Source organism: Canis aureus, chromosome 11, assembly GCF_053574225.1.
Source record: "Canis aureus isolate CA01 chromosome 11, VMU_Caureus_v.1.0, whole genome shotgun sequence".
NCBI classification, from domain to species: Eukaryota; Metazoa; Chordata; class Mammalia; order Carnivora; family Canidae; genus Canis; species Canis aureus.
The window spans coordinates 8192439-8213252 of NC_135621.1; the positions used below are offsets into that span (position 1 = coordinate 8192439).

The 20814-nt window shown below is 41.8% G+C and overlaps 1 protein-coding gene across 4 annotated transcripts in view; it reads right to left on the minus strand.

Moving 5' to 3' along the window:
* The window catches only part of PPM1H (protein phosphatase, Mg2+/Mn2+ dependent 1H), a 259566-nt gene that overhangs the window by 179967 nt on the left and 58785 nt on the right, over positions 1 to 20814 (minus strand). Inside the window, exon 1 of one of the 4 annotated variants that reach the window (XM_077913649.1) lies at positions 8246 to 8262. The exons of the other annotated variants lie outside the window; for them this stretch is intronic. Coding sequence (XP_077769775.1) covers positions 8246 to 8247 — 2 coding nt within the window. The 5' untranslated portion in view covers positions 8248 to 8262. Of the gene's footprint in view, positions 1 to 8245; positions 8263 to 20814 lie in introns of those variants that run through there. 4 annotated transcript variants of the gene reach the window in all.

Sequence of the window (20814 nt, forward strand, 5' to 3'; positions counted from 1 at the left end):
TCAAGTCCTAAGATTTGTAATGGAAGGCAATACATATGAGAAAAACCTTATAACATTATATTGAAATTGGAAATATCAATAGGAATTCAATTGCTGAAAAACAGATTTCATAACTCTGTCCCCTCAAAGGGCCTGGAAGCAACGACACCACCGGAGTAGGAGTATTCCAAGCACCATTCCACAGTGAAAGATAACCGGCCTCCTTGGGAAAGTGGCTGGTTCCCAGTAAGACACAGTGAAAGCCCTAGGTTGAGCCAGAAAGTAAAGAAGCACTCAAAGATAATAGGCATTTCAGAAGGACACAGGAGCGGAGAAAATTTGAGCATCAAAAATAAACAAATTTTTATATAGAGGAAACCAAATCCTTAAATCCATAGTGATAAAGGAATTTAAAAAAACCTAACTCACTACCACTGGGAGTGACTGCCATGCTGGCTACTTATTCTGAAAACTGATTATAAATCAAGGGAACACATTAAATGATGATCCTGTGTGTGTGTGTACATGAAAGAATAGTAGTTCATCTCCAGTTATTAAAGAAGAATCCTCTCTACAGAAAAAAGCTATACAGTACATAATTAGAAAACAGTCATTTGACAATCCCCAATGAAATATTTGGTTTGGGCAAAGATCACAAACCTATGCTAAACCCTTAGGTGAAAGATAATTAGCAAAAGGATGTGCACATGGCGCCTAAGTATCACTTCACATACTATATGATAATTTTCCATCACCCACAGGTCAAGGTTAGTAGTTCTGGAGGGCAACTACAGCTGCTTCAGATGGAAATCTCTGTTCCCAAGGCTCTGCCTGTGGGGAAGACTCACTGGTAAAGGGATCATCTTCATCTTCTCTCCCACAATAAATGCAGGGAAAAGAGAGGCTACTGCTTCTACCGTCTGTCTAACCTAAAGGGGGGTGGGGGGGAGGTTCCAGAATCAAGTGTACTGAGAAACTTAGTTGGGGGAGTGGAAGGTGGGTAGGAGGAGTAAGAACAAAATTCAGAGTATTTACAGAAATGGACAGGCTGCATGTCATTCAAATTTAGTTTGGTAATAGTCATTTGGTCTAAGACGGCTTTTAATAAAAGCTGAGCAACAAACAAAAATGAACAAGTCAGCAACAAAAATTTCATTTTGTTTGCTCATATATAGAGGTAAAACTGATGTAAAAAATTTTCAAAGAGTTTATTCATCAGTCTTCTAGAACACTTAGTGCTCATGACATCATGTGCCTTCCTTAATGCCCATCACCCCCTCCTTCCAGCAACCCTCAGTTTGTTTCCTAGAGTTAAGAGACTCATGGTTTTTCTCCCTCTCTGATTTAATCTTATTTTATTTTTCCCTCCCTTTCCCTATGTTCATCTGTTTCTTATATTCCATTGTGAGTGAAATCATCTGATATTTGTCTCTGACTTATTCCCTTAGCATAATACCCACTAATTCCATCCAGGCTGTTGCAAATGTTAAGATTCCTTTTTTTTTGAGGGCTGAATAATATTCCATTGTATATATACTACATCTTCTTTAACCATTCAACTGAATGGTTGATGGACATCTAGGCTCTCTCCATAGTTTGTCTATTATGGAATAACTGCTATAAACATTGGTGTGCACTTGATTCTGGAACCTTCCCCCCACCCCCCTTTTGAATCACTGTGTTTCTATCCTTTGGATAAACACCAAGTACTGCAATTGCTGGGTCACAGGGTAGCTCTATTTTTAACTTTTGGAGGATCCTCCATTCTGTTTTCCAGAGTGGCTGCCCCAGTTTGCATTCCCACCAACAGTGTTAGAGGGTTCCCCTTTCTCTGCATCCTCGGCTAAAACTGATTTTTGTATACTGAAAGAAACCAGGTATTTATAACTCAATTTGGGTGGTGGGGTGGGGGAAGCTGAGCCACATAATGCTTAGTGTAATATGTGGCAAGTACACATAGTGCAGGAGAAGTAACAGACTTCTGGAAAAACTGGACAGTTCAAGCAACTCTTATCCTACTGAATGGCCACGCCCCTTCCATCTGCCCAGAGTATTAAATTCTAGTATGCTGCAACCCGAGAATGATGTACATTCTAGAAGATCCTAAAACTCAATGCCAAAAAGCAGTGTATTCCAAACTTTGATCATTCTCCACAAGCTTTACAATTTTTGTCTTATCCAGATACCACTTTTAATACATAAAGCAGAAGTGGGGAGAGGGATGACCTTGGACAAGTTACTTACAGCTTCTCCACCTAAAAAGGAGGATAATTTAGGACTTCACCTCAGTATTATGAAAATTAAATGAGTTCTATAACCACCTGTGAAAGCCTGGCACACTGTATTATAGAAACATTATGATGATGCACTATTTTTTTTTTAAAGATTTTTGAGAGAGAGAGAGAGAGAGAGAGAGAGAGAGAGAGAAGAGAGGGAGAACACCCATGTGCTCCATGGGTGGAGAAATAGGTGGAAGCAGCCTCCCTGCTCAGCAGGGAGCATGATTTGGGGCTTGATCCCATGACCCTGGGACCATGACCTGAGCTGAACACAGAGGCTTAACTGACCAAGCCACCCAGGTGCCTCAATGATGACCCACTTATTTTTAAGGTAGACTCATTCTAAGTCAAAGTCATGAAATCCCCAGTATCATGTGGAGGCTTATCTAAGAGGCAATGAGTTGTTATGCCTCCTAAATTCTTTTATATCCATCCGAAATAGGTAAAAGTTGCTCTTCTGGAAGGCCGGATGAGGTAAATGCAGTATGCATTTACAACTTTAAAAGTATGTCTATTTTGGGAGGATAGACCAAAATCTTATAAGGGTAAGGGACAATTCCTCGGATCCTGACCCTCATCACAGTGCAGGCTCTGCATAAGCTTCAGAGATTAGGCATCTGCTGAACAAATAAGAGATTCATCTAAACCAGTCACTGTCCAGAGTCCAAGGTAGAAGAAAGGTCAACAAAAGTCATCGTGTTAGGATGCTCCTGAAAAGTTTCCCCACAAGGTGAAGAACACATCAATTCAGATCATGAGTAGATTAAGTAGGCCTCAACTTAGAGTGGCCAGCTGTCCTGGCTTTTTAGCACTCAAATATTACCTCCTCAATGCCTGTAAACCAGGATGGCTGGTCATGTTCCCCAAAGTCCATTGCTCTTCATATAAAATCCTGGTACCGTAACTGAGACTTGTGATTTTTTTTTTTGAGTTGGAAATTGGCAAAGATATTAAAATGTCCAACAAACTACTGGATCTGAGGCTGGGGAAGGGAGAAATTACAAAAACGATACCTTAGAGATCCAGATGATCCAGTCGGGATCATCCCTGAGGTAATGGGCAGAAATGGGTTGTCATGGCACAAAGTCTAAGAATCAGGTCAGACTTTGAACATTGTGGTGGCAAAAGTGCAAGGGTTTTAAGTAGCAGGGGGAAAAGATGATGACTTATTAAGACCCAGCATTCAAAAGGACAGTAGTTTACATTGTAGCCAATCCTTGGATCCCTGGGGTTTCAAAGCTGTAAGAATCCAACCTTCCAGATATAGTTTGGAAGTTAAAAGACTTTTCCATGGGAAGTATCTAAGCTATTTTACCTCTGAGCCTCTGAGGGACTGTCAAATAAAAGTTAATAACTGCACTGTACTTTCTTTGCACGTCCTAGTCATTTGTAATTGGATTGTAGACACTGAATTTTACCTTGCGGGGCGCTGGATATTCTTCTGTACCTACAGATATTCTTGGGCATTGTTACTTGTTAAAGTTCTGATCCTTTTGAGTTTTCATTTTAAGATGTGTTAGGCTAGACTAGATGGTGTTTAATCCAGGGCTAAGTATTCCTCTATTGAAATCAAGACCCTATCTCATGCCCCAGGGAGGGGGAGGTTCTCCAGTCTGGCTGATGGGAACAGGCTCTATTCTTGGCTCTGAGTGAGCACTAGACACTGTGGCTCTAACCCTTTCAAATGGCTTCTTCTCCAGACTCCGCTAGTTTCCTCACACGAGTTAAGTTGGTCAGAACTCTGGAATACTTGACAAGGACTCCCCACAGATACCTGGAACACTCTCTTTATGCAGCTATCTCCTCTTCAGTGTGCTCTTCTGTGAAATCGAGCCTCCTTGGTCTTCTCAACCTCTCTGCAGCTCTTCAACTCAGGGAGATTATTTGATTCCACCAGGGTTCCCCCTCTCTCAAAGTTGAGACAATTGTAGGGCTCACTTCATTTGCTTTCCATCTCTCAAGTAATTGGAAACTTTGGTTGCCTGATGCCCAGTATTCCTAAAGCTACTGTTTCATAGATTTGGTTTGTCTTTCGTTGGTATGTCTCAGGGAGTAGGGCAAACCCAATCCTTGTTACCCCATCTTGCTTGGATGCAGGAATGTCCCAGAATCCCTTTTCAAGAGGGGGGGGGCTTTGCCAATTTTTAAATGAACTGATACCAAATAGGATCTGGCATTGTATCTGGCACTGCACCCAATATTATACTTTAGAAAGTATACTAATACCTTTATCAAGTAATGGCCTGGACATCCCAAGAGCTGAAGAGATCCTAGAATTTTATAGGTTATTATATGCATGGTTATTTTATCATAATAATCTATTTTGCCTCCACAGCTAGGCTAAGATATTAAATGACCTAAGAATTACGTTGTGTTTTCTTAAACTGGCTACACATAAATCTGATGTGTCTATGTGATCATTAGAGCAATTTATGATACTACCCCCCCTCGAATACGTGGGGTAGTCTTCTAGAACCATATAATCCCTTCTGCCTCCACCTCCAATGAAGATATGAGTTGTGTGCGGTTGTACATATGCATGCATAGGACAAGAGGAGGGGTAACAGGGTTAGAGAAGGGGAGGAAGTGTCTTATTTACTACAGCACCTCTAGCACCTACCAAAAGGTTTGGTGCAAAGACAGCACACAAACGCTTAACATATACAGGAAAGAAGGAGTGCTACTGCTTTCAAAAACTAAATATATACAATACAAACTCCTTTTAGTGGTCACAAGGCATCTTGGCTGCAATGCGTAATCTCCTCTTGGTTCAATTAAGAGCAAACGTGAGAAGAGCAGTGGTTGGTGTTGAGTGGAAGCATGCATTCAGATACGAACAGTAAGACGCAATGCAATAGATGTTTTGTGTAAGGTTCAGAGGGGTGATGGGGGAAAGTATAGCATCTGGTTGACTGGTTTTAGCAGGTTGGCCAAATGATCCTATTTGTCTTTAAAAATTATTATACTTATTCTATAGTAAGACTATAAATCATCACAGAGAGATAAAATCTGTTCATAAAAAGAACCTCGCAGCCTTTTCCAAGTGACTCCAAAATTTAAGACCCTCTTGAAACCTTTATCATGATGCCCCAATGGCACAGCTACCGCCATTTTGGGGTCTGAGCAGAATGTTCATGGCCTGTGAAGCTTTTATTAAAGTCCCTCATGCTAAAGTCCAAACTCATTTTGTGTTGCTGCCAATTTGAAGTTCCTCCTCAACCGCTACTTGCTCCCTATACTTTTGCCCATGACCCCTCTGAACCTTATACAAAACATTTATTACGTTGTGCATGTTATATCTTACTGTTCTTCCCTGAATGCATGCTTAGATCCTGAGGGTTTCACCAGGCACTTTGCATAAAGTGTTAACAATGACTATTCAATGTATACACCCTCATCCATTTGCCAGGGCTGCTTTTCTGGCTGCAATCTGACCTTTCTTTAAAATAAGCCCGGTACACATTTGCTATACGTCCCCAAATGAACCATTACCATCATGGAAGAGAATTCTATCCACCTTCTGAATTAATTATTAAAATAAAAAAGTACAATGAGCACTCAATCCCTAAGTTCCCACATTTGAGAAGTTTTTACTCTTCCAAAATTATGTCATATGTTCAGGCATCACAGATAGAAACAGTTCTGTGACTGTCCTCCCTTTGCAAGGATGAAGCACATATCCTAATGGATAGATTTACCTATGTTTATCAGTAGCCTTTGTAGAATATTTTATACCACATTCACCAGGGCACCGTTTTTATTCAACAGAATTTGCGTTACATCAAATATTTTATGGTAATAAAAGTGATGTTAGAGTGAAGAGAAACTGTTTCATATGTAAAACCACAGTATATTTGTCATGACATTAGGGATTTTTTTTAAGTGATGTGCCATTTATTGGGTAACCATGAGAGGTAACAATTCTTTAAAGTAGTGTTTCTCAATCTTTTCACAAGTGCTGCTCTAAGGGAAAAACTAAATTTAAATTCTTCCTAACAAGAGAAACTACATACTAAGGAAAAAGATTTTTCAGGAAGACTTGCGCTTTGGAGGGTCACAAGCCACTGTAACAACAAAAACTTTTTTGTCCCTCGAGAATCCGTTTTTGCAATCTTTAATAAGGGTTTTACCACCCCCACTGAGACATAAAAGAATACCTGGTATGTTTTAATACTAAAAAGCTCAGCGTTTTGGCAATAGGAACACTTGGTAATCAAGTCCACTTCACATGCTCCATGTAATAAATAAAAGGGTCATAATGATAGAATCCCTGAGCATTTTCAGTGCTCTCCAACTTTCTTCAGGGCAGACTCAAAACCACTTTAAAAACCATTTTCCCAGTTCTTGTTCAATTAGTCCCAGAGAAGCTCTCTGTGGAATCAATGGCTACTTTCCATTGATTTTTTTCGACTCTTTCAGGGGCTGCCAGAGACCACCTATTATAATTACATTCTCAGGTATCTTTCTACCCTATTAGAGCAACAAGAGCCTAAAGAGTAAGGACTCGGTATTATTCATCTCTGTGCTATCCTTAAGGTGCAGCCCAGAGACTGGCACACGTGCACAAACAAATCTATCTTGTGGTTATTAGAGGCACCAACGGTGACTGGTGGGCCCATCCCTGGAGTTTCTTGCACAGTTGGCAAACTTGTGCTCATTTATCAGCCCCAGCACGTATAAGTGTCAAGAGGAAAACCTTTCTTTTTTTCTAATTGTTTTCAGTAACTGACTATACAATATACCTTATTAAAGTTTGCTTTTTAGCAGCCGCTGGTGGATAAGCAATCTCGCCGGTGGCCCACTCCCCTCTGGTTTCCAGCCAGGTCCACCAAGATTTAAAAGCTACCCCCTAGGGGTGGCCTGGGGGGCTCGGTCACTCTTGATTTCAGCTAGGGACACTGGGGGGTGGGGGGTCCATCCTCAGCAGGGAGTCCGCTGGAGGTTCTATTTCTCCTCTCCCTCTGCCCACCCCTCAATCAGTTAGTCAATCAATCAAATTTTTTAAAACTGCTTTATAGTCTTATTGGGCTCTGTGTCTATTACTCATTTGAAAGGAAAAGTGAAATGCTGTTAATCTAAATCTTCTAAGGTCTTGAACAAGTAAGGGGAGAAAGGTAAATATTACCATATACTTCAATCTTGTGGACAGTTTTATTGCCTAGCAATAACACCTTTATAATTTAACTACTTATAATTCAAAGCTTTGAGAAGAGCTTTAAATATTCTTCATGCTCTGCCAGATAGAGAAGATGAGCAGGATAGGAATAAAAAAACCCCCAAAACTTTAAAATAGCATTTCAAGGAGAATATAACTTAAAAGCCAGCTTAAAGATTTCATGTCACACAAAGGTACCGTATTTGCTATTTACCCTCAAATTACATACAAACGCAAATTATTTAAAATTCTATAAATCCCAAAGATGAGTTAGTAGCAACATGCTGGTAATTTTCATAGTTGGAAATATATCCCTGGAAGAGATACTGAAGGTTTCTCTGAAGGAAGTGATTTAATTAGAAAACAGGCTTCCCCAAAGCATGTGATCTTCAATTCCAGTTCCTCATTAACATTCATCTAGAAAACTCGGGTGTGTGTGTGTGTGTCGGGGGGGCGGGTCATGCAGCGAGATGGGAGTCTATCTATAAAAAGCAAGGTCAGATCTCTGAATACATACAGGTCACAGTTTTATCACTAGCTATGAAATCAGTCATTTGTTCAAATTTCTGTCCTCCTCCCTCCTCCACAGGTAGACCAAGACACTCAAACTTCTATTTAAAAAGAACCATAAATAAATAAATAAATAAATAAATAAATAAATAAATAAATAAATAAAAACCCTGCCGTGACTTGCATTTTAAACAGCAGGATACGTTATCTTTAATAACAGCACGGGTCACATTTTGGAGGAAGTTAACTGAGCAAATGGCAGAAAGATGGTTCTTTCACAACTGTAGCCAGCAATCAGAACTCTCAGTAGCTGCTCACTCACATCGGTTGGCCAAGGGCTGGCCTCACTCCTCTTCCAAATGTGAACCGCTGTCTTGTGGAACAACCCCATATGAAAAGCCATCAGCACTCTGCACTCAAAAATCTGAAGTCAGCAAGCGGATTACCTGAATGAAGAGGAACAAAGCTATTGCCCAACACCCAGCCTGGGCACTGGGCCCTTCAAATCCCAGAAGACAAAGTCTGCCTTGGTTGTTGCTGTCGGGCCTCGAGCTAGGATTTCCTCAGTAGGGTTCTCTTTCTGAGTCTTAAATGATGTTAAAAAATCAGCAGCACAGATTTTTAAAGGCATAAAGCCCATGCTAACAGATCTTCAGGGACACAAGAGGCTGCATGGGAGGGTGCAGGTGCAGGTGGTCCTCTGCCCAGGTGGGGCGGGAGCAGTGAAAGGAACCAACAACCGAGACTTTTGGAAGTATTCCTTACAAGGCTAAAAACCTGGATAAAGATTATTTGGGGGGTTGGGGGGAAAGGAATGGGAAACAGAACAGGTACACAGGTCGATGTCACTTCACCTGACGATCGTGGAAAATCAGAGCTGGGACTTTGGAGACGATTTGGGTGAACGTTTTCAGCTTTCAGCAGGTGAAGAGGCATTAGTACAAAAAATGGTCCAAGCTGTCCAAGGTCACGAGGCAATAACCCCGATTATCAAGTCCTGGATCCTGGCCTAGCGCTGTTCCTGGGCCCGGCGGGCACGGGCAACAGCCTCCCACCGCTCCTGCCCCACCTAAGGGTCACAGCAGAACCACAGCCTCCGCCTCCCAAAGGGCCACTCCCCGCATCCGACCCACAGTGCCCTGACCTGCTGCGGGTGTGGACACGGGGTGGGCTAACGGGCTGGACCGCCTCTTCTGGGTAGTTAGTGCTTGGTCATTTACCAGCACCTTCCACGTCTGTCCCCGTGGCCAGCACTCCTACATCCTGGGGGCTGTGACCCCTCCATCTCTCCAGATAAGAAAACCCCCTCCCGGGTCTACCTACTGCAACAACAACAAGCATGAAGCAAGCGGCGTGGAAACTTCCTGACACGTTTGCAGAAAACAGCATCAAGGTAAAAATCCAAACCAGACCGGGTTAAGAGCCCACCGGGTCCCCTTACTAGCAAAACAAAGCCAGGAGCCTCATTTCTCTCCTCTGTGAGCTGGGACTACAGTGACCACCGTCCCTCCAAGCATCCAAGAGGATTGGGGGTGGGGAGGACCTTGACAGGTGCCTGGGGAGGCAGCCGTCTCCCACTCGATGCCCACTGGCATCATGAGGCGCTGAAATAAAACACTCCAACAAATGACAGGTTTCAAGCCACGGACCCTGTAACTGGACAATCTCACTCTCCTCTTAGGCTACAAAACCTTCAGACGGGGACTTGACAACAGCTGCCACTGGCATTTGTTCCTTCCTCGTCTCTAGTTCTTAAATTGTTTCTTGCTGTATAGACTCTGTGACAACTTTGTCTGCAAGTCGTCTTCTTTCTCTCCTGCGCGTTACACACCTCGTGCATTACAACACCTAACTTCTGCTTCACTCCCAGGAGTCGATTCTTTAGTTCCCGAAGAGAAACCATATATGGTTGTGCAGAAACAAGTGGATGAGGAAGTGAACCCTCACTGCTGAGACTTCATGGAAGGAAGGTCTCAATGACCGTAGAGCCTCGGCCCAAATGCCTCATGGCAAGAACGTTCTATCTGGGGTTCCGGTGATGCGTGCAGCAAAGGGGACAGCATGAGCATAGCCTGAACCCAGCTCCAGCTGATTATGGGAATATGGCTCAGTACTGTCAAGTCACCTGGTGTTTGAATAGAAGCCAAGACTCTATATTGTGGAAAATTTCTACATTTGAAAACACTGTGGGGGCCAAATAGAACTCACTTACGAGAAAGCTTGGTTCATGGGTCACCTACGTCTTCATTTGTTGCCTTACCCAACTGCAGAGGAACCCTGCTCTGGAGCTTACCTGGAAACGTAAGAGCACAGAGATCATGAAAGCCCTAGAGAGCAAGCGCACTACTAGCTAAGAAGGATGAAATCTTAGAATCCCTGGCAATAAGGCAGATCAAGAGATCAGAGCTAGGATGCAAGATGCCTGCAGTCATAAATGCTGCTCCCAGGAGAGTCAGGGACTCCAGGGACTCCTCTGGTCTGAGAAGACCTTCCTGAGAGGTTTTTGTGCAAAAGCACAGATATACAGGCTTCTGACTGTATATGAATGCACTGACTCTAAATAAGCTTGAACGTCTGACAGTAGTGAATTCCCGTGAATACTTCTGAACCTTATACTTCAAGGCTTTCAGAAACATGAATGATATATGATCTTCAGGTCTCTTTCAAAGACTGCTTTCGATGCAACAACTCATGCCTCTTAAAACATCATTTATGTAAGGGCAAAAGTGAAAACTTACAATAAAAAGAAATGTAAAAAAAAACCTTGGCGAGCTTGATGTACAGACAGTTACCTTTCCTGATGAAGTCAATCTGGTGGTAGTAAAAGAAAAATCAGTCACTTCAATATTTTCTTTAGAAATGTCTGACTCACGGAATAGTCAACTTTAAAAAGTTTGCTAAGAAAACCCGTTAGTCAGAGATGTCATTTTCTCCTATATAAAAGGTGGAAGTACAGTAAAGCACCAATTCATCTGTTGTTGTTTAACACGTTTCAATCTTTTTAAAGTGCTTTAGTGAAAATTTAATCATTTTCTTAATAAAGAAATTTTGTTCTCCAAGATAGAATAGTATCATACGGGGGGAATCCCTGGGTGGCTCCAGCGATTTAGCACCTGCCTTGGGCCCAGGGCATGATCCTGGAGTCCTGGGATCAAGTCCCACGTTGGGCTCCCTGCATGGGGACTGCTTCTCCCTCTGCCTGTGTTTCTGCCTCTCTCTCTCTCTCTCTGTCTTTCATGAATAAATAAAATCTTTAAAAAAATAGTATCATACAACCCTAAGAATTACTCGAAGGCTTAAATCCACTGGAATTCTATTATACAAAATGAATTCTACCTACAGAGCTGTCTAAATGAAAATAATTACAACTCCAACCACTCTGTTACTCATATATGTGGGCTTTAGAAACCAAATATTCCTCTTCAGAGATAATCATCTAAACTGTGAGGGGTGGGGGTTCTGGCTCTATGGCTAAGTTGCTTATTCAATTCATTCCTTTTCTCAGAGGGGCATCTGAGTGGCTCAGTCAGTTAAGCATCTGCCTTCGGCTCAGGTCATGATCTGAGGGTCTTGGGATCGAACCCCGAGTGGGGCTCTCTGCTCAGTGGAGAGCCTGCTTCTCTCTCTGCCCCTTACCCCACTCCTGCTTATTCTCTCTTTCTGCCTCAAATAAATACAATCTTAAAAAGAAAAAAGAAGTGCCATTGCCATTTTCAACAAACTGAAATTTGGAAAGTTTTACATTTGTTTAGTAAAAAATTAATATGGCACTGGAGGATTGCTGTTACTGTTGCTTTAAGCCATGGCTTTAATCAAAGTGAACAAAAAGGAAGAGCTGAGAATGGAGATTTGGGGAAAGAAGCAGAATTAATGTTAAAGTTGGAAAAAGGTTTAACAATACTCTCTGCTTTGACAGACATAAGAAACAGAGCCCTAGAAGACAACATAGGTCATTGCCAAACAGCAGAATTCAGGGATCCTAAACTCTTCCCCAAAGCTTTCTCCCCTATTGAGGCTCCTAATAAAAATGGACAGAACAGACGCACCTGGCTGGTTCAGTAAGCATGTGGCTCAATCTTGGAGTGTAGAGATTACTTACTTAATAAAACTTCTTTAAAAAAAATTGACAATACACCTAATTTTGGAACACAAGGATCTTTTCTTGTTCCATTCATACACAATGTTATAATCACATTTTCCTTTCCACTTACACTCCCCTTCAGCACTGACTTAGTTTGGAGTAGTAGCTCTATTGCAGGGGACGTTTGGCAATGTCTGGAGATATTCTGGTGTAGCAACCAAGCAAGGGAGATTCTCCTGGCATCTAAAGGGTAAAGGTCTGAGATGCTATTGAACATCCTACAATGCACAGGGCAACTCTCTAGAAAAAAAAGAATTATCCCACCCAAAATGTGAAAAGTGCCAAGGTTCAGAAACCCTGGCCCACAGGCAATAAAAGAAGTGGGCATTTCTTCTACAGAACAAGTCTGCATCGAGAAAGTTGAATATGAAGAAAAAAAGTAAGTTGGATATGGTGTTATTGTTCAAAACTGGTACAGGACTTGTAAGATACGTACCGATATTGATAAAAGAAAAACAAAAAAGAGTATCTATGTATACACACACATACACGAATAAAATAGACATTTCACTTGAAGAAATAAGATAATACAAACCCAGAGTGGCTGCTTGCTTTGCTAACATTCTCACATACACAACTAGGATTTGCCATAAATATTGATGGTTTTGTCTGGTTGTATAAGCTACTCAGAACTTGTCCAATGATATTTAGAATCATTCTTGTCAGTTTCGATTAACCAATTTATTTTTATTTTGCAACAAGAGATACTTAAAATTACATGAAAAAAAATTCTTATTGAAATTCATGTAGGAAAAATTAATTGTGCAAATTTAAGGCTCTCTTTAAGCCCTGAACTCTTCCTTGCCTATTAAGAAAAAAATTCTTAAAGTAACCCTTTCTACAACTGGAATCATCACATCACAGTGGAACACATTTCTATACGCTCCTGCAATTTGGGTAAAATAACCATGCTGTACTGAGAAGGATGCTTTGAATGTGCACTCAGGGAAGTTAAGCCTATAAGGCACAAATGGGAGTAAGCTGTCCCCCCAACCTACTACATGAGTCTTAGAAATAATTTCTCGGTCTAAGAAGCCTCAAAGTAATATTTTAGGTTTATTTTAAGGGCTACACTTTAAGATGATAACTTGAACACCCATAATGGGACGTGATGAGCTACCAGTAACATACAAAGTATCTGGCAACGTGAAGCTCCTATTTCAGAAAGAGGACGACTCATTATTAGTGCAGATAAACGGCCTTTTGTCAGCAGAGGGGAAGAATGTCCAGCTGAAAGGCCAAATCTTGTGGACGATTGTTTTTCCTTTTGTTCATTTTTTCCAATTAAGTTGGTCTGTCACTAGTGAGGTCTGTCAAGAAGCCATTCCTAGGGGCTCAGCCCATCTTCTCAGTTTATTTAGGAGCCCGACAAGTGCCTGGTGTGGTGTGAGCTCTTCAAAAGGACCTCATCCAATCTCATCTGCTCCCCTGAATAACCTGCCACGCCAGCGGGCCCCGTCACCCCGCAAGTGCCACCCTGAGACACATTTATTCAGGTAGGTCCTCTCCCTTCCCCATCCCACCTTCATGCCCTCCACTCCTCCACTGCTCTAGTCAAACCACACACCGTGTAGGGTTCAGCTTCTAGTTTTAACCTCTCTGCTCCAGGGGCTTCCCTCGTGGATCTCACCCTCCTTCGAATCCCTACTGCTTTCCTCTGGATTACTTACTCATTCTGGCCCGTTATTATTTGTTCCCTCTCTTCCTATTAAAGGCCTCACTTCTAATAGGCTTCTCTGTCTGGTTAAAGATAAATATAAAAAAAGCATCTTTCCAGATTCCCTATAAAGTTCAACTGAACACTCAACTTGTTCTTGACCAGGAGTAACTGTTTCACAGGAGGAACAGAAGAGGATTCAGCAGAGAAGTTAGGACTATTAGGCCCCAGTTTATTTTACAAATCTCCTAAACATTTAATTCTGCACAAGACCCTATTTCAGTGTGTGTTTACAGAAGCCAAAGTCTATGGTGAATTCCAAGTGTCTCCTTCCAAAGACTCAGAATAGGGGGCGGGGGGGGGGGGGTGTCACTGGAATACGGAACTGCTGAGAAGAAAAGTCACAAGACTCACATAAAGCTTCCTCTTACTTTCTTCTTCCTGTGTCTTTTGATCCCAGCAAGGCTCCCTGACCCTGTCCTGCTGGTTGTACCTACCCCACTGGGATGTTAATGGCCCGCCCAGTCCCTCCAGCAAGCTAGTCTGCAGTACCAGAATGTACACCACCCACCCCCACCCCTCCGCCGCCCTGCTTCCTGGCATCCACACTCAACATCTCTGAGGATTTTTTAATTTGTTCACGAATTGCTCAACATCCTTACCTCTAAAAAGTGGAGCCTAATTTCCTCCCTCCTGAGCATGGCCTAGACTCAATGACTCTTCTAACATAGGGAATGTGGTAGAAATAATGGTCTATGAAAAAGTAGTAAAAGACATCAAGGCAGGGGTGACTGGCTGGTTCAGTCGGTAGAGCATGCAACTCTTGATCTCGGGGTCGTGCGTTCAAGCCCCATGGGGGGGGGGGGCACAGAGCTTACTTTTTAAAAAGACATTGAGGCTTCCTCCTTGCTCTTTCTTTTGGACCATTTGCTCTGGAGAAGCTAGCTGCTGCGTGTGGAGGACATGCAGCAAAGAACAGAGGTTTCCCTCTAAGGACTGGCACAAACTTGCCAAGTGTATGAGTGAGCCATCCTTGAAACAGACCCTCCAGCCCCAGGCAAACCTCCAGATTATCTTTGGTGATGGCAAATATCTACAAGGTAAACTCATGAGACTCAGCCAGAGCCACCCAGATAAGCTGTTCCCCATTCCTGACCTACAGAAACATGTCTGATTATAGATAATAGACGTTTGTTCTAGGCCACGAAGCCTAGTGGTCTGTTGCACAGCAATAAGTAACCCAGCACTCTTCTTTCCCCGTGCCATCCTTCAGGATGGAGTCCCTGGCACCCACCTCTATGAAGAAGCTCCTTTGAGGCCAGTCCAAACCAGTATTACCCTGCTCTGCTGTTCCCCCGCCCCCAAGTTTCCGCCACCCCCCACCCTCAGGGCTGCACAGACCATGGGCATTCCACAAATGTTTTTTCAAGAAATACCTCCTGTTCCAGCCTTGCCTGTGGCTCATTCACAGCCCAGAAAAATGCACCAGAAGAGCAGAGTTGATCCTGAACTGCTCACACGACTTAATGCAGAGCATGATAATTTGTTCTGTGCCTCTTGATTACGAAGGGTTGATTATTAATACAGGCTCTGAATGCTTTGGAGCATTCAGTCTGGCTTAGACTCTTCATCTGTCTGTGCTAATTTAATGCTAAATCCTAACTCTGATGCCTTTATCTCCACAGTGCTCACATCTGATAATCAGTCATTTACCACACATTAGCAGTGGTGAAAATTCTATTTTACACCAGATCAAGGAGCCTTCAAACTTTTTATCCTTAGCTTTTCCCTTGGATTGTTTGGCCCCTCTTATCTTGCTCCTGAATTTACCTTCCTGCCTCCTCCCACAGACATTATAGTGCTAAATATAACACAGGGAAACAAAACATTCTATGACATCATTATAGCTGATACAATTACTTTAAACCAGCTTCCCCTTCCGGAAAGGTCTTATGAGTAAATTCATCCAGTAACGGAAGCAAACATTCTTCTGGAATTTGCTTATGATGTCCAAAGGGCAGCATTAGAAGCAAAACACGCTACTTTTCCCTGGGCTCCAACATACTTGTGTAATGTGCCCATATTACATTCCAGGGCCATTCCAAGGGAGGGGCTGGTTCTGGTTTGGCCGTTATGGTTTTGGTTTCTCACCACTTCTAAGGAGCAATAGAACCGTGGGACTCTGGCAAGGTCAAGATTAAGCAGCATAGGTTGCCAAATAAATGATGACCCCTTATGCCCTAGTTTACCTAAACCTGCATGATACCAAGGCTGGATTTTTTGCCTTAATACCAAGAACAGCTCAAAGTCAATCAAATTTCTTTTCTTTTTTTTTTTTATTAAGATTTTATTTATTTCATTCATGAGAGACAAAGAGGCAGAGAGGCAGAGGGAGAAGCAGGCTCCCTGTGAGGAGGCCGATGTGGGACTTGATCCCAGGACCCTGGGACCATGACCTGAGCTGAAGGCAGACACTCAACCACTGAGCCACCCAGGCAGCCCAATCAAATTTCTTCTAAGAGATATCTTATATGAGATCATGGACCTCTGCTCACTATACACTCCCTTAACAGAATCTAGAAATTAAGGCATTTTTGTATTATATTCCCTCTAATGATGACATAACATCTGAACTTGTAGAACATGTAGGTCCCAAGCAGGTACCTGCTTCCTGCCACTGCCATCAGTGAAGCACTTCCTGCCTTGGTGGCCATACTGACCTCTCACCACTCTGGCAGTAAAAGGGAACCCGGGCTATGTGATACAGTCCTACCTCCACTCTTACCCACTCCCTCCAAAACAAACCCATGGCTGAATTTTAAAAACCAGGTTGACAAGCACTGGACACCAACTTATTAACCACTTGTCAAACATTTACTATTTCTGTAGTAACTAATCTCAACAGATAATGAGCTTGAATTTTAACTTTTAAACAATATTCACGCTTCCATGGAAGACCTTATCATACACAGTGCATGTATTACCAGAAGATGAATACCTAGGGGTATGGGGGGTGCAAATGTGGAAAAAGAAATCACTCCAGAAATGATGAAAAATCACAGCAGGAAATGGCTATTTCCATATGCATGAGTGCCCACACTGGGCAAACGCTGGGCAAAGAGCTTTTTGTGCATTTTCATAAAATGCCCTGAAAGTCCAATGAGTTCCTGAGGATACCTCACTTCTCACTCATTCACCTGAAGACCATGACTAGATACCCTGAATGCCAGATAATTAGAATACAATGTAGTAAGTACAACAGCTGATGTGAAAGGTGCCATAAAAAAAAATTAGAGGTATTCTGGAAAAACTTTCCAAAGGAGGTGACTAAAGGATTTCATGATCTCATGTCCAAACTGTACACTTCTTCTCAGCTGCTACATCCTCCTTTCATGGCTTTATGCTTCATCTTGAATTCATATAATTTATCTTTATCCCTTTCTCCCACTACTTCTCTTTTCTCCAAATTTCTACTAATGTATAATTTACATACAGTAACATTCTCCCTTTGAATATTTTTGTGATTGTTAACAAACACAAATAATCATGTAACCATAACCACAGTCAAGTCACAAAACCGTTCTGTCACACCTCCCCCACCAAAACTGTCCCATGCACCCCCTTCCAGTAAGCCCTCTCCCTCGATCAGCAGAGGGCCTAGCTCATCATGGATGCTCAGTGAAGATGTGCTGAACAAATATTTCAGGGTTACTTTACCCCAGAAATTATAAAAGCATTGAGGGAGGAGAGGGAAAAACAAAACAAACTTACAAAACAAGAACCCACAATGACTACACAATGCTGTGAGATAAATGTTATCACAAAAATATAGGCAAGGTATTATGGAACGAGATGAAAGGAAATAAAACCAAGACTGGAGATACCTGGAGTTTGGGAGGGCATTCAAAGACAAAGTCAATCTTGAACAGTACTGAAAAAATTCCAAACTAATGAAAGGGAAGGAGCCTAGGTAAACTTCAGGTCTGGCCATGAGCCTACAGGATTTGGGGGACCCTGGAAGTTTTCAGTAATCAGATTTGTCACAAGCAACATAGAAGAGAGATGAGGGATAGGCTGTAGCTAAGGAGACCAGTGAGGAGGTCATTTCAGTTTGGGGTTGAGAGACTAAGGCAAGATGGTAACAGCAGCAGTGGAGAAAAAAAGAAGAATCTACAGGATGTAAACAGATGACACGTGCTGAATGGGTAAGAAGAGACGATTTCCAAGTTCCTGGCTTTGGCAGTTGGACAGTGTGGTTCTGTGAATATGACAGGTAGGGATATAGAGGGATGACAGGTTGTTTCTTAAGCTGAGGAACACTCAGGGCCTTAATGTCAAAAGTAGGGTCTTAAAGAACATATGAGGAGAAAAAGAACATATGGAAAAGGATTTGAATAGACATTCCTCCTAAGAAGCACACAAATGGCCCATAAGCACATGAAAAAGTACCCAACATTTAATCATTAGGAAAATGCAAATCAAACCCACAACAAAATAGTACTTCACATTCGCTAAGACAGTTATTACCAATAACTAACCAACCAACCAACCAACCAACCAACTAACAAGTGTTGGCAAGAATGTGGAACAACATACACGCTGGTGGGAATATAAAATGGTACAGTCACTTTGGAAAACACTTTGGCAGCTCCTAAAAAAGTTAAATAGAAAAAAAAAAGTTAAATAGAGTTACCATAAGATCCTGCAGTTCTACTCCTAAGTATATGATCAAGAAAGCTGAAAATACACGTTCATGCAAAAACTTACATACAGATGCTCATGACATCATTATTCATAATAGTCAAAAAGTAGAAACAACCCAAATATCCATCAACTGATGAACAGAAAAACAAAATGTGGTATATCCATACCATAGAATATCACTTGGCCAGGGGCACCTGGGTGGGGCAGTCAGTTGAGTGTCCCACTCTTGGTTTTGGCTCCAGTGGTACCTCAGGGTCATAGGATCCAACCCTATACCGGGTCTGTGTGTAGCACAAATTCTGCTGGGATTCTCTCTCTCTCTCTCTAAAATAAATAAATAAAATTTTTAAAAAGAGTCTTACTTGGCCATAAAAAGAAGTATGTACTGACACATATTACAACATGGACAAACCTTGAAAATCACATGCTGAAAGAGGTCAGATACAAAGACCATCTATTGTGTGATTCCATTTATAGAAAGTCCAGAATAGGCAAATTCATAGAGACAGCAAGTAGATTAGTGGTTGTCAGGGGCTGGGGAGTACGAGGAATCATTGTTGCCTTTTTGAGGCAATGAGAAGTCACTGAAATAATTGTGCTATTTGTACAACCTTGTAAATACAGTGAAAACCACTGAATTGTGCATTTTTTTTTGAATTGTGCATTTTAAAGGGATGAATTTATGGTATGTGAGTTATATCTCAATTTAAAAAAAAACAAGAGAACTTATGGCTGACATACGGCAGACCTGTGGGCATCTGTAACTTCCACCATGGAGCACAGAATAATAACTTCCAAATTTGCAAAATCATACCAGAAGCTCTTACTAAGGTTTTAAAACTTAGATCTGTGGAAATAAATGCAGCATTTAGCTTCCTGCCAAATGTTTCTTCATAAGCTGATGTGCAGCTTTTGCAATCTCATGAGAATTTCTGAAATGAAGTATAAACATGTTAATTGGGAGAACACAACCTCAATGATTTTCTGCTCTAGCCTAAGAACCCCCACATCTAAGGAGGCCGTTTTAATTCATTACGAGACAGAAGGATGACGACATCAAAAGCAATTAGGACATGGTACCACCAACACAGGTGTGCTAAGAGAAATGCCCATGGTTCCAGATGCTGCATTACAGCCTGCTCTCAACTCCCAAGTCACTAAGACACAATACCAGCTGGACAGGCAACAGGATGAGGCACCTTTTGGATTCTAAGACCTTATTTTAATATTTTATTTATTCTGAAATCAAGAATTTTATAAATGACTTAAGATTAAATATGATGGTATCTTTTTACTAAGATACTGCCACTAAATTTTTGGTATAGTTTAAAATGAATTGATATCAATGGGTAGACTACTAAAACGGTATTAGCTGCAGACACATATCCCAGCTCAATCTATCAGATATTTTTTAATGCCCTACATGATTTCTGTGTCGAAAAAAAATAATTACATTTGCATACATTTTAGTAGTCAGTCAACATGCAAAAACAGTTGAGAGTTGCTCTCTAGCTAGCAAATGTTGACCAAAATATACTGCCCTTAGACCAATCAGAAGACATGGAAAATGTTTGCCCAAAGGAGTCTACAAATCCACAAAATAGTCACTGCATTCATAAGTACCCTACACAAATGAAATTACTCAACTAAAATATACTGCCTAGAAATGTATGTACAAAGTATGTGAAAGGAGGCACTTTAAGCAGTTATTAAATTTTTCCACTATTTTGAATTTATTTTTTTTTAAGATTTTATTTATTCATGAGAATACACAGAGAGGAGAGAGAGAGAGAGAGGCAGAGACACAGGCAGAGGGAGAAACAGGCTCCATGCAGGGAGCCTGACATGGGACTCGATCCCGGGTCTCCAGGATCAGGCCCTGGGCTGAAGGCAGCGCTAAATTGCTGAGCCACCCGGGCCGCCCCACAATTTTGAATTTAAACACTACTTTCGGCATATCATACCTTACACGTTTCCAAAGAATATTTACATACATTATTTCATTCGGTCTTTCCTGAGAACAAAATGATCTAAGAAATAAAAATAGTTAATATTTTTCTTGCCAATCTATTTTATAGTAAAGAAACAATGAAACAGGGTTGCAGTATGTTTCTAAAACAACAGACCTGGTTGGTGTCAGGGTTAGAACTCTATTTCAAGATGTCTCTCTCTGAATTCAGTTGTCTTTCCACTATGGCATGTGGATCCCCAGGGGAAATGGTGTGGAAATTGGGAAGACTAAGCATTAGCACCCTTCTTACGTGGCATGTGTCTGCCACAGGAGGCGTTAGCACAGATCCTGGCTGGATGTCCCCATGCAGCTCTGCACATCCCCAACCACACACATTCACACTTTCTGTGCCTGGCGTCCGCTCATTTCCCAAGCTTT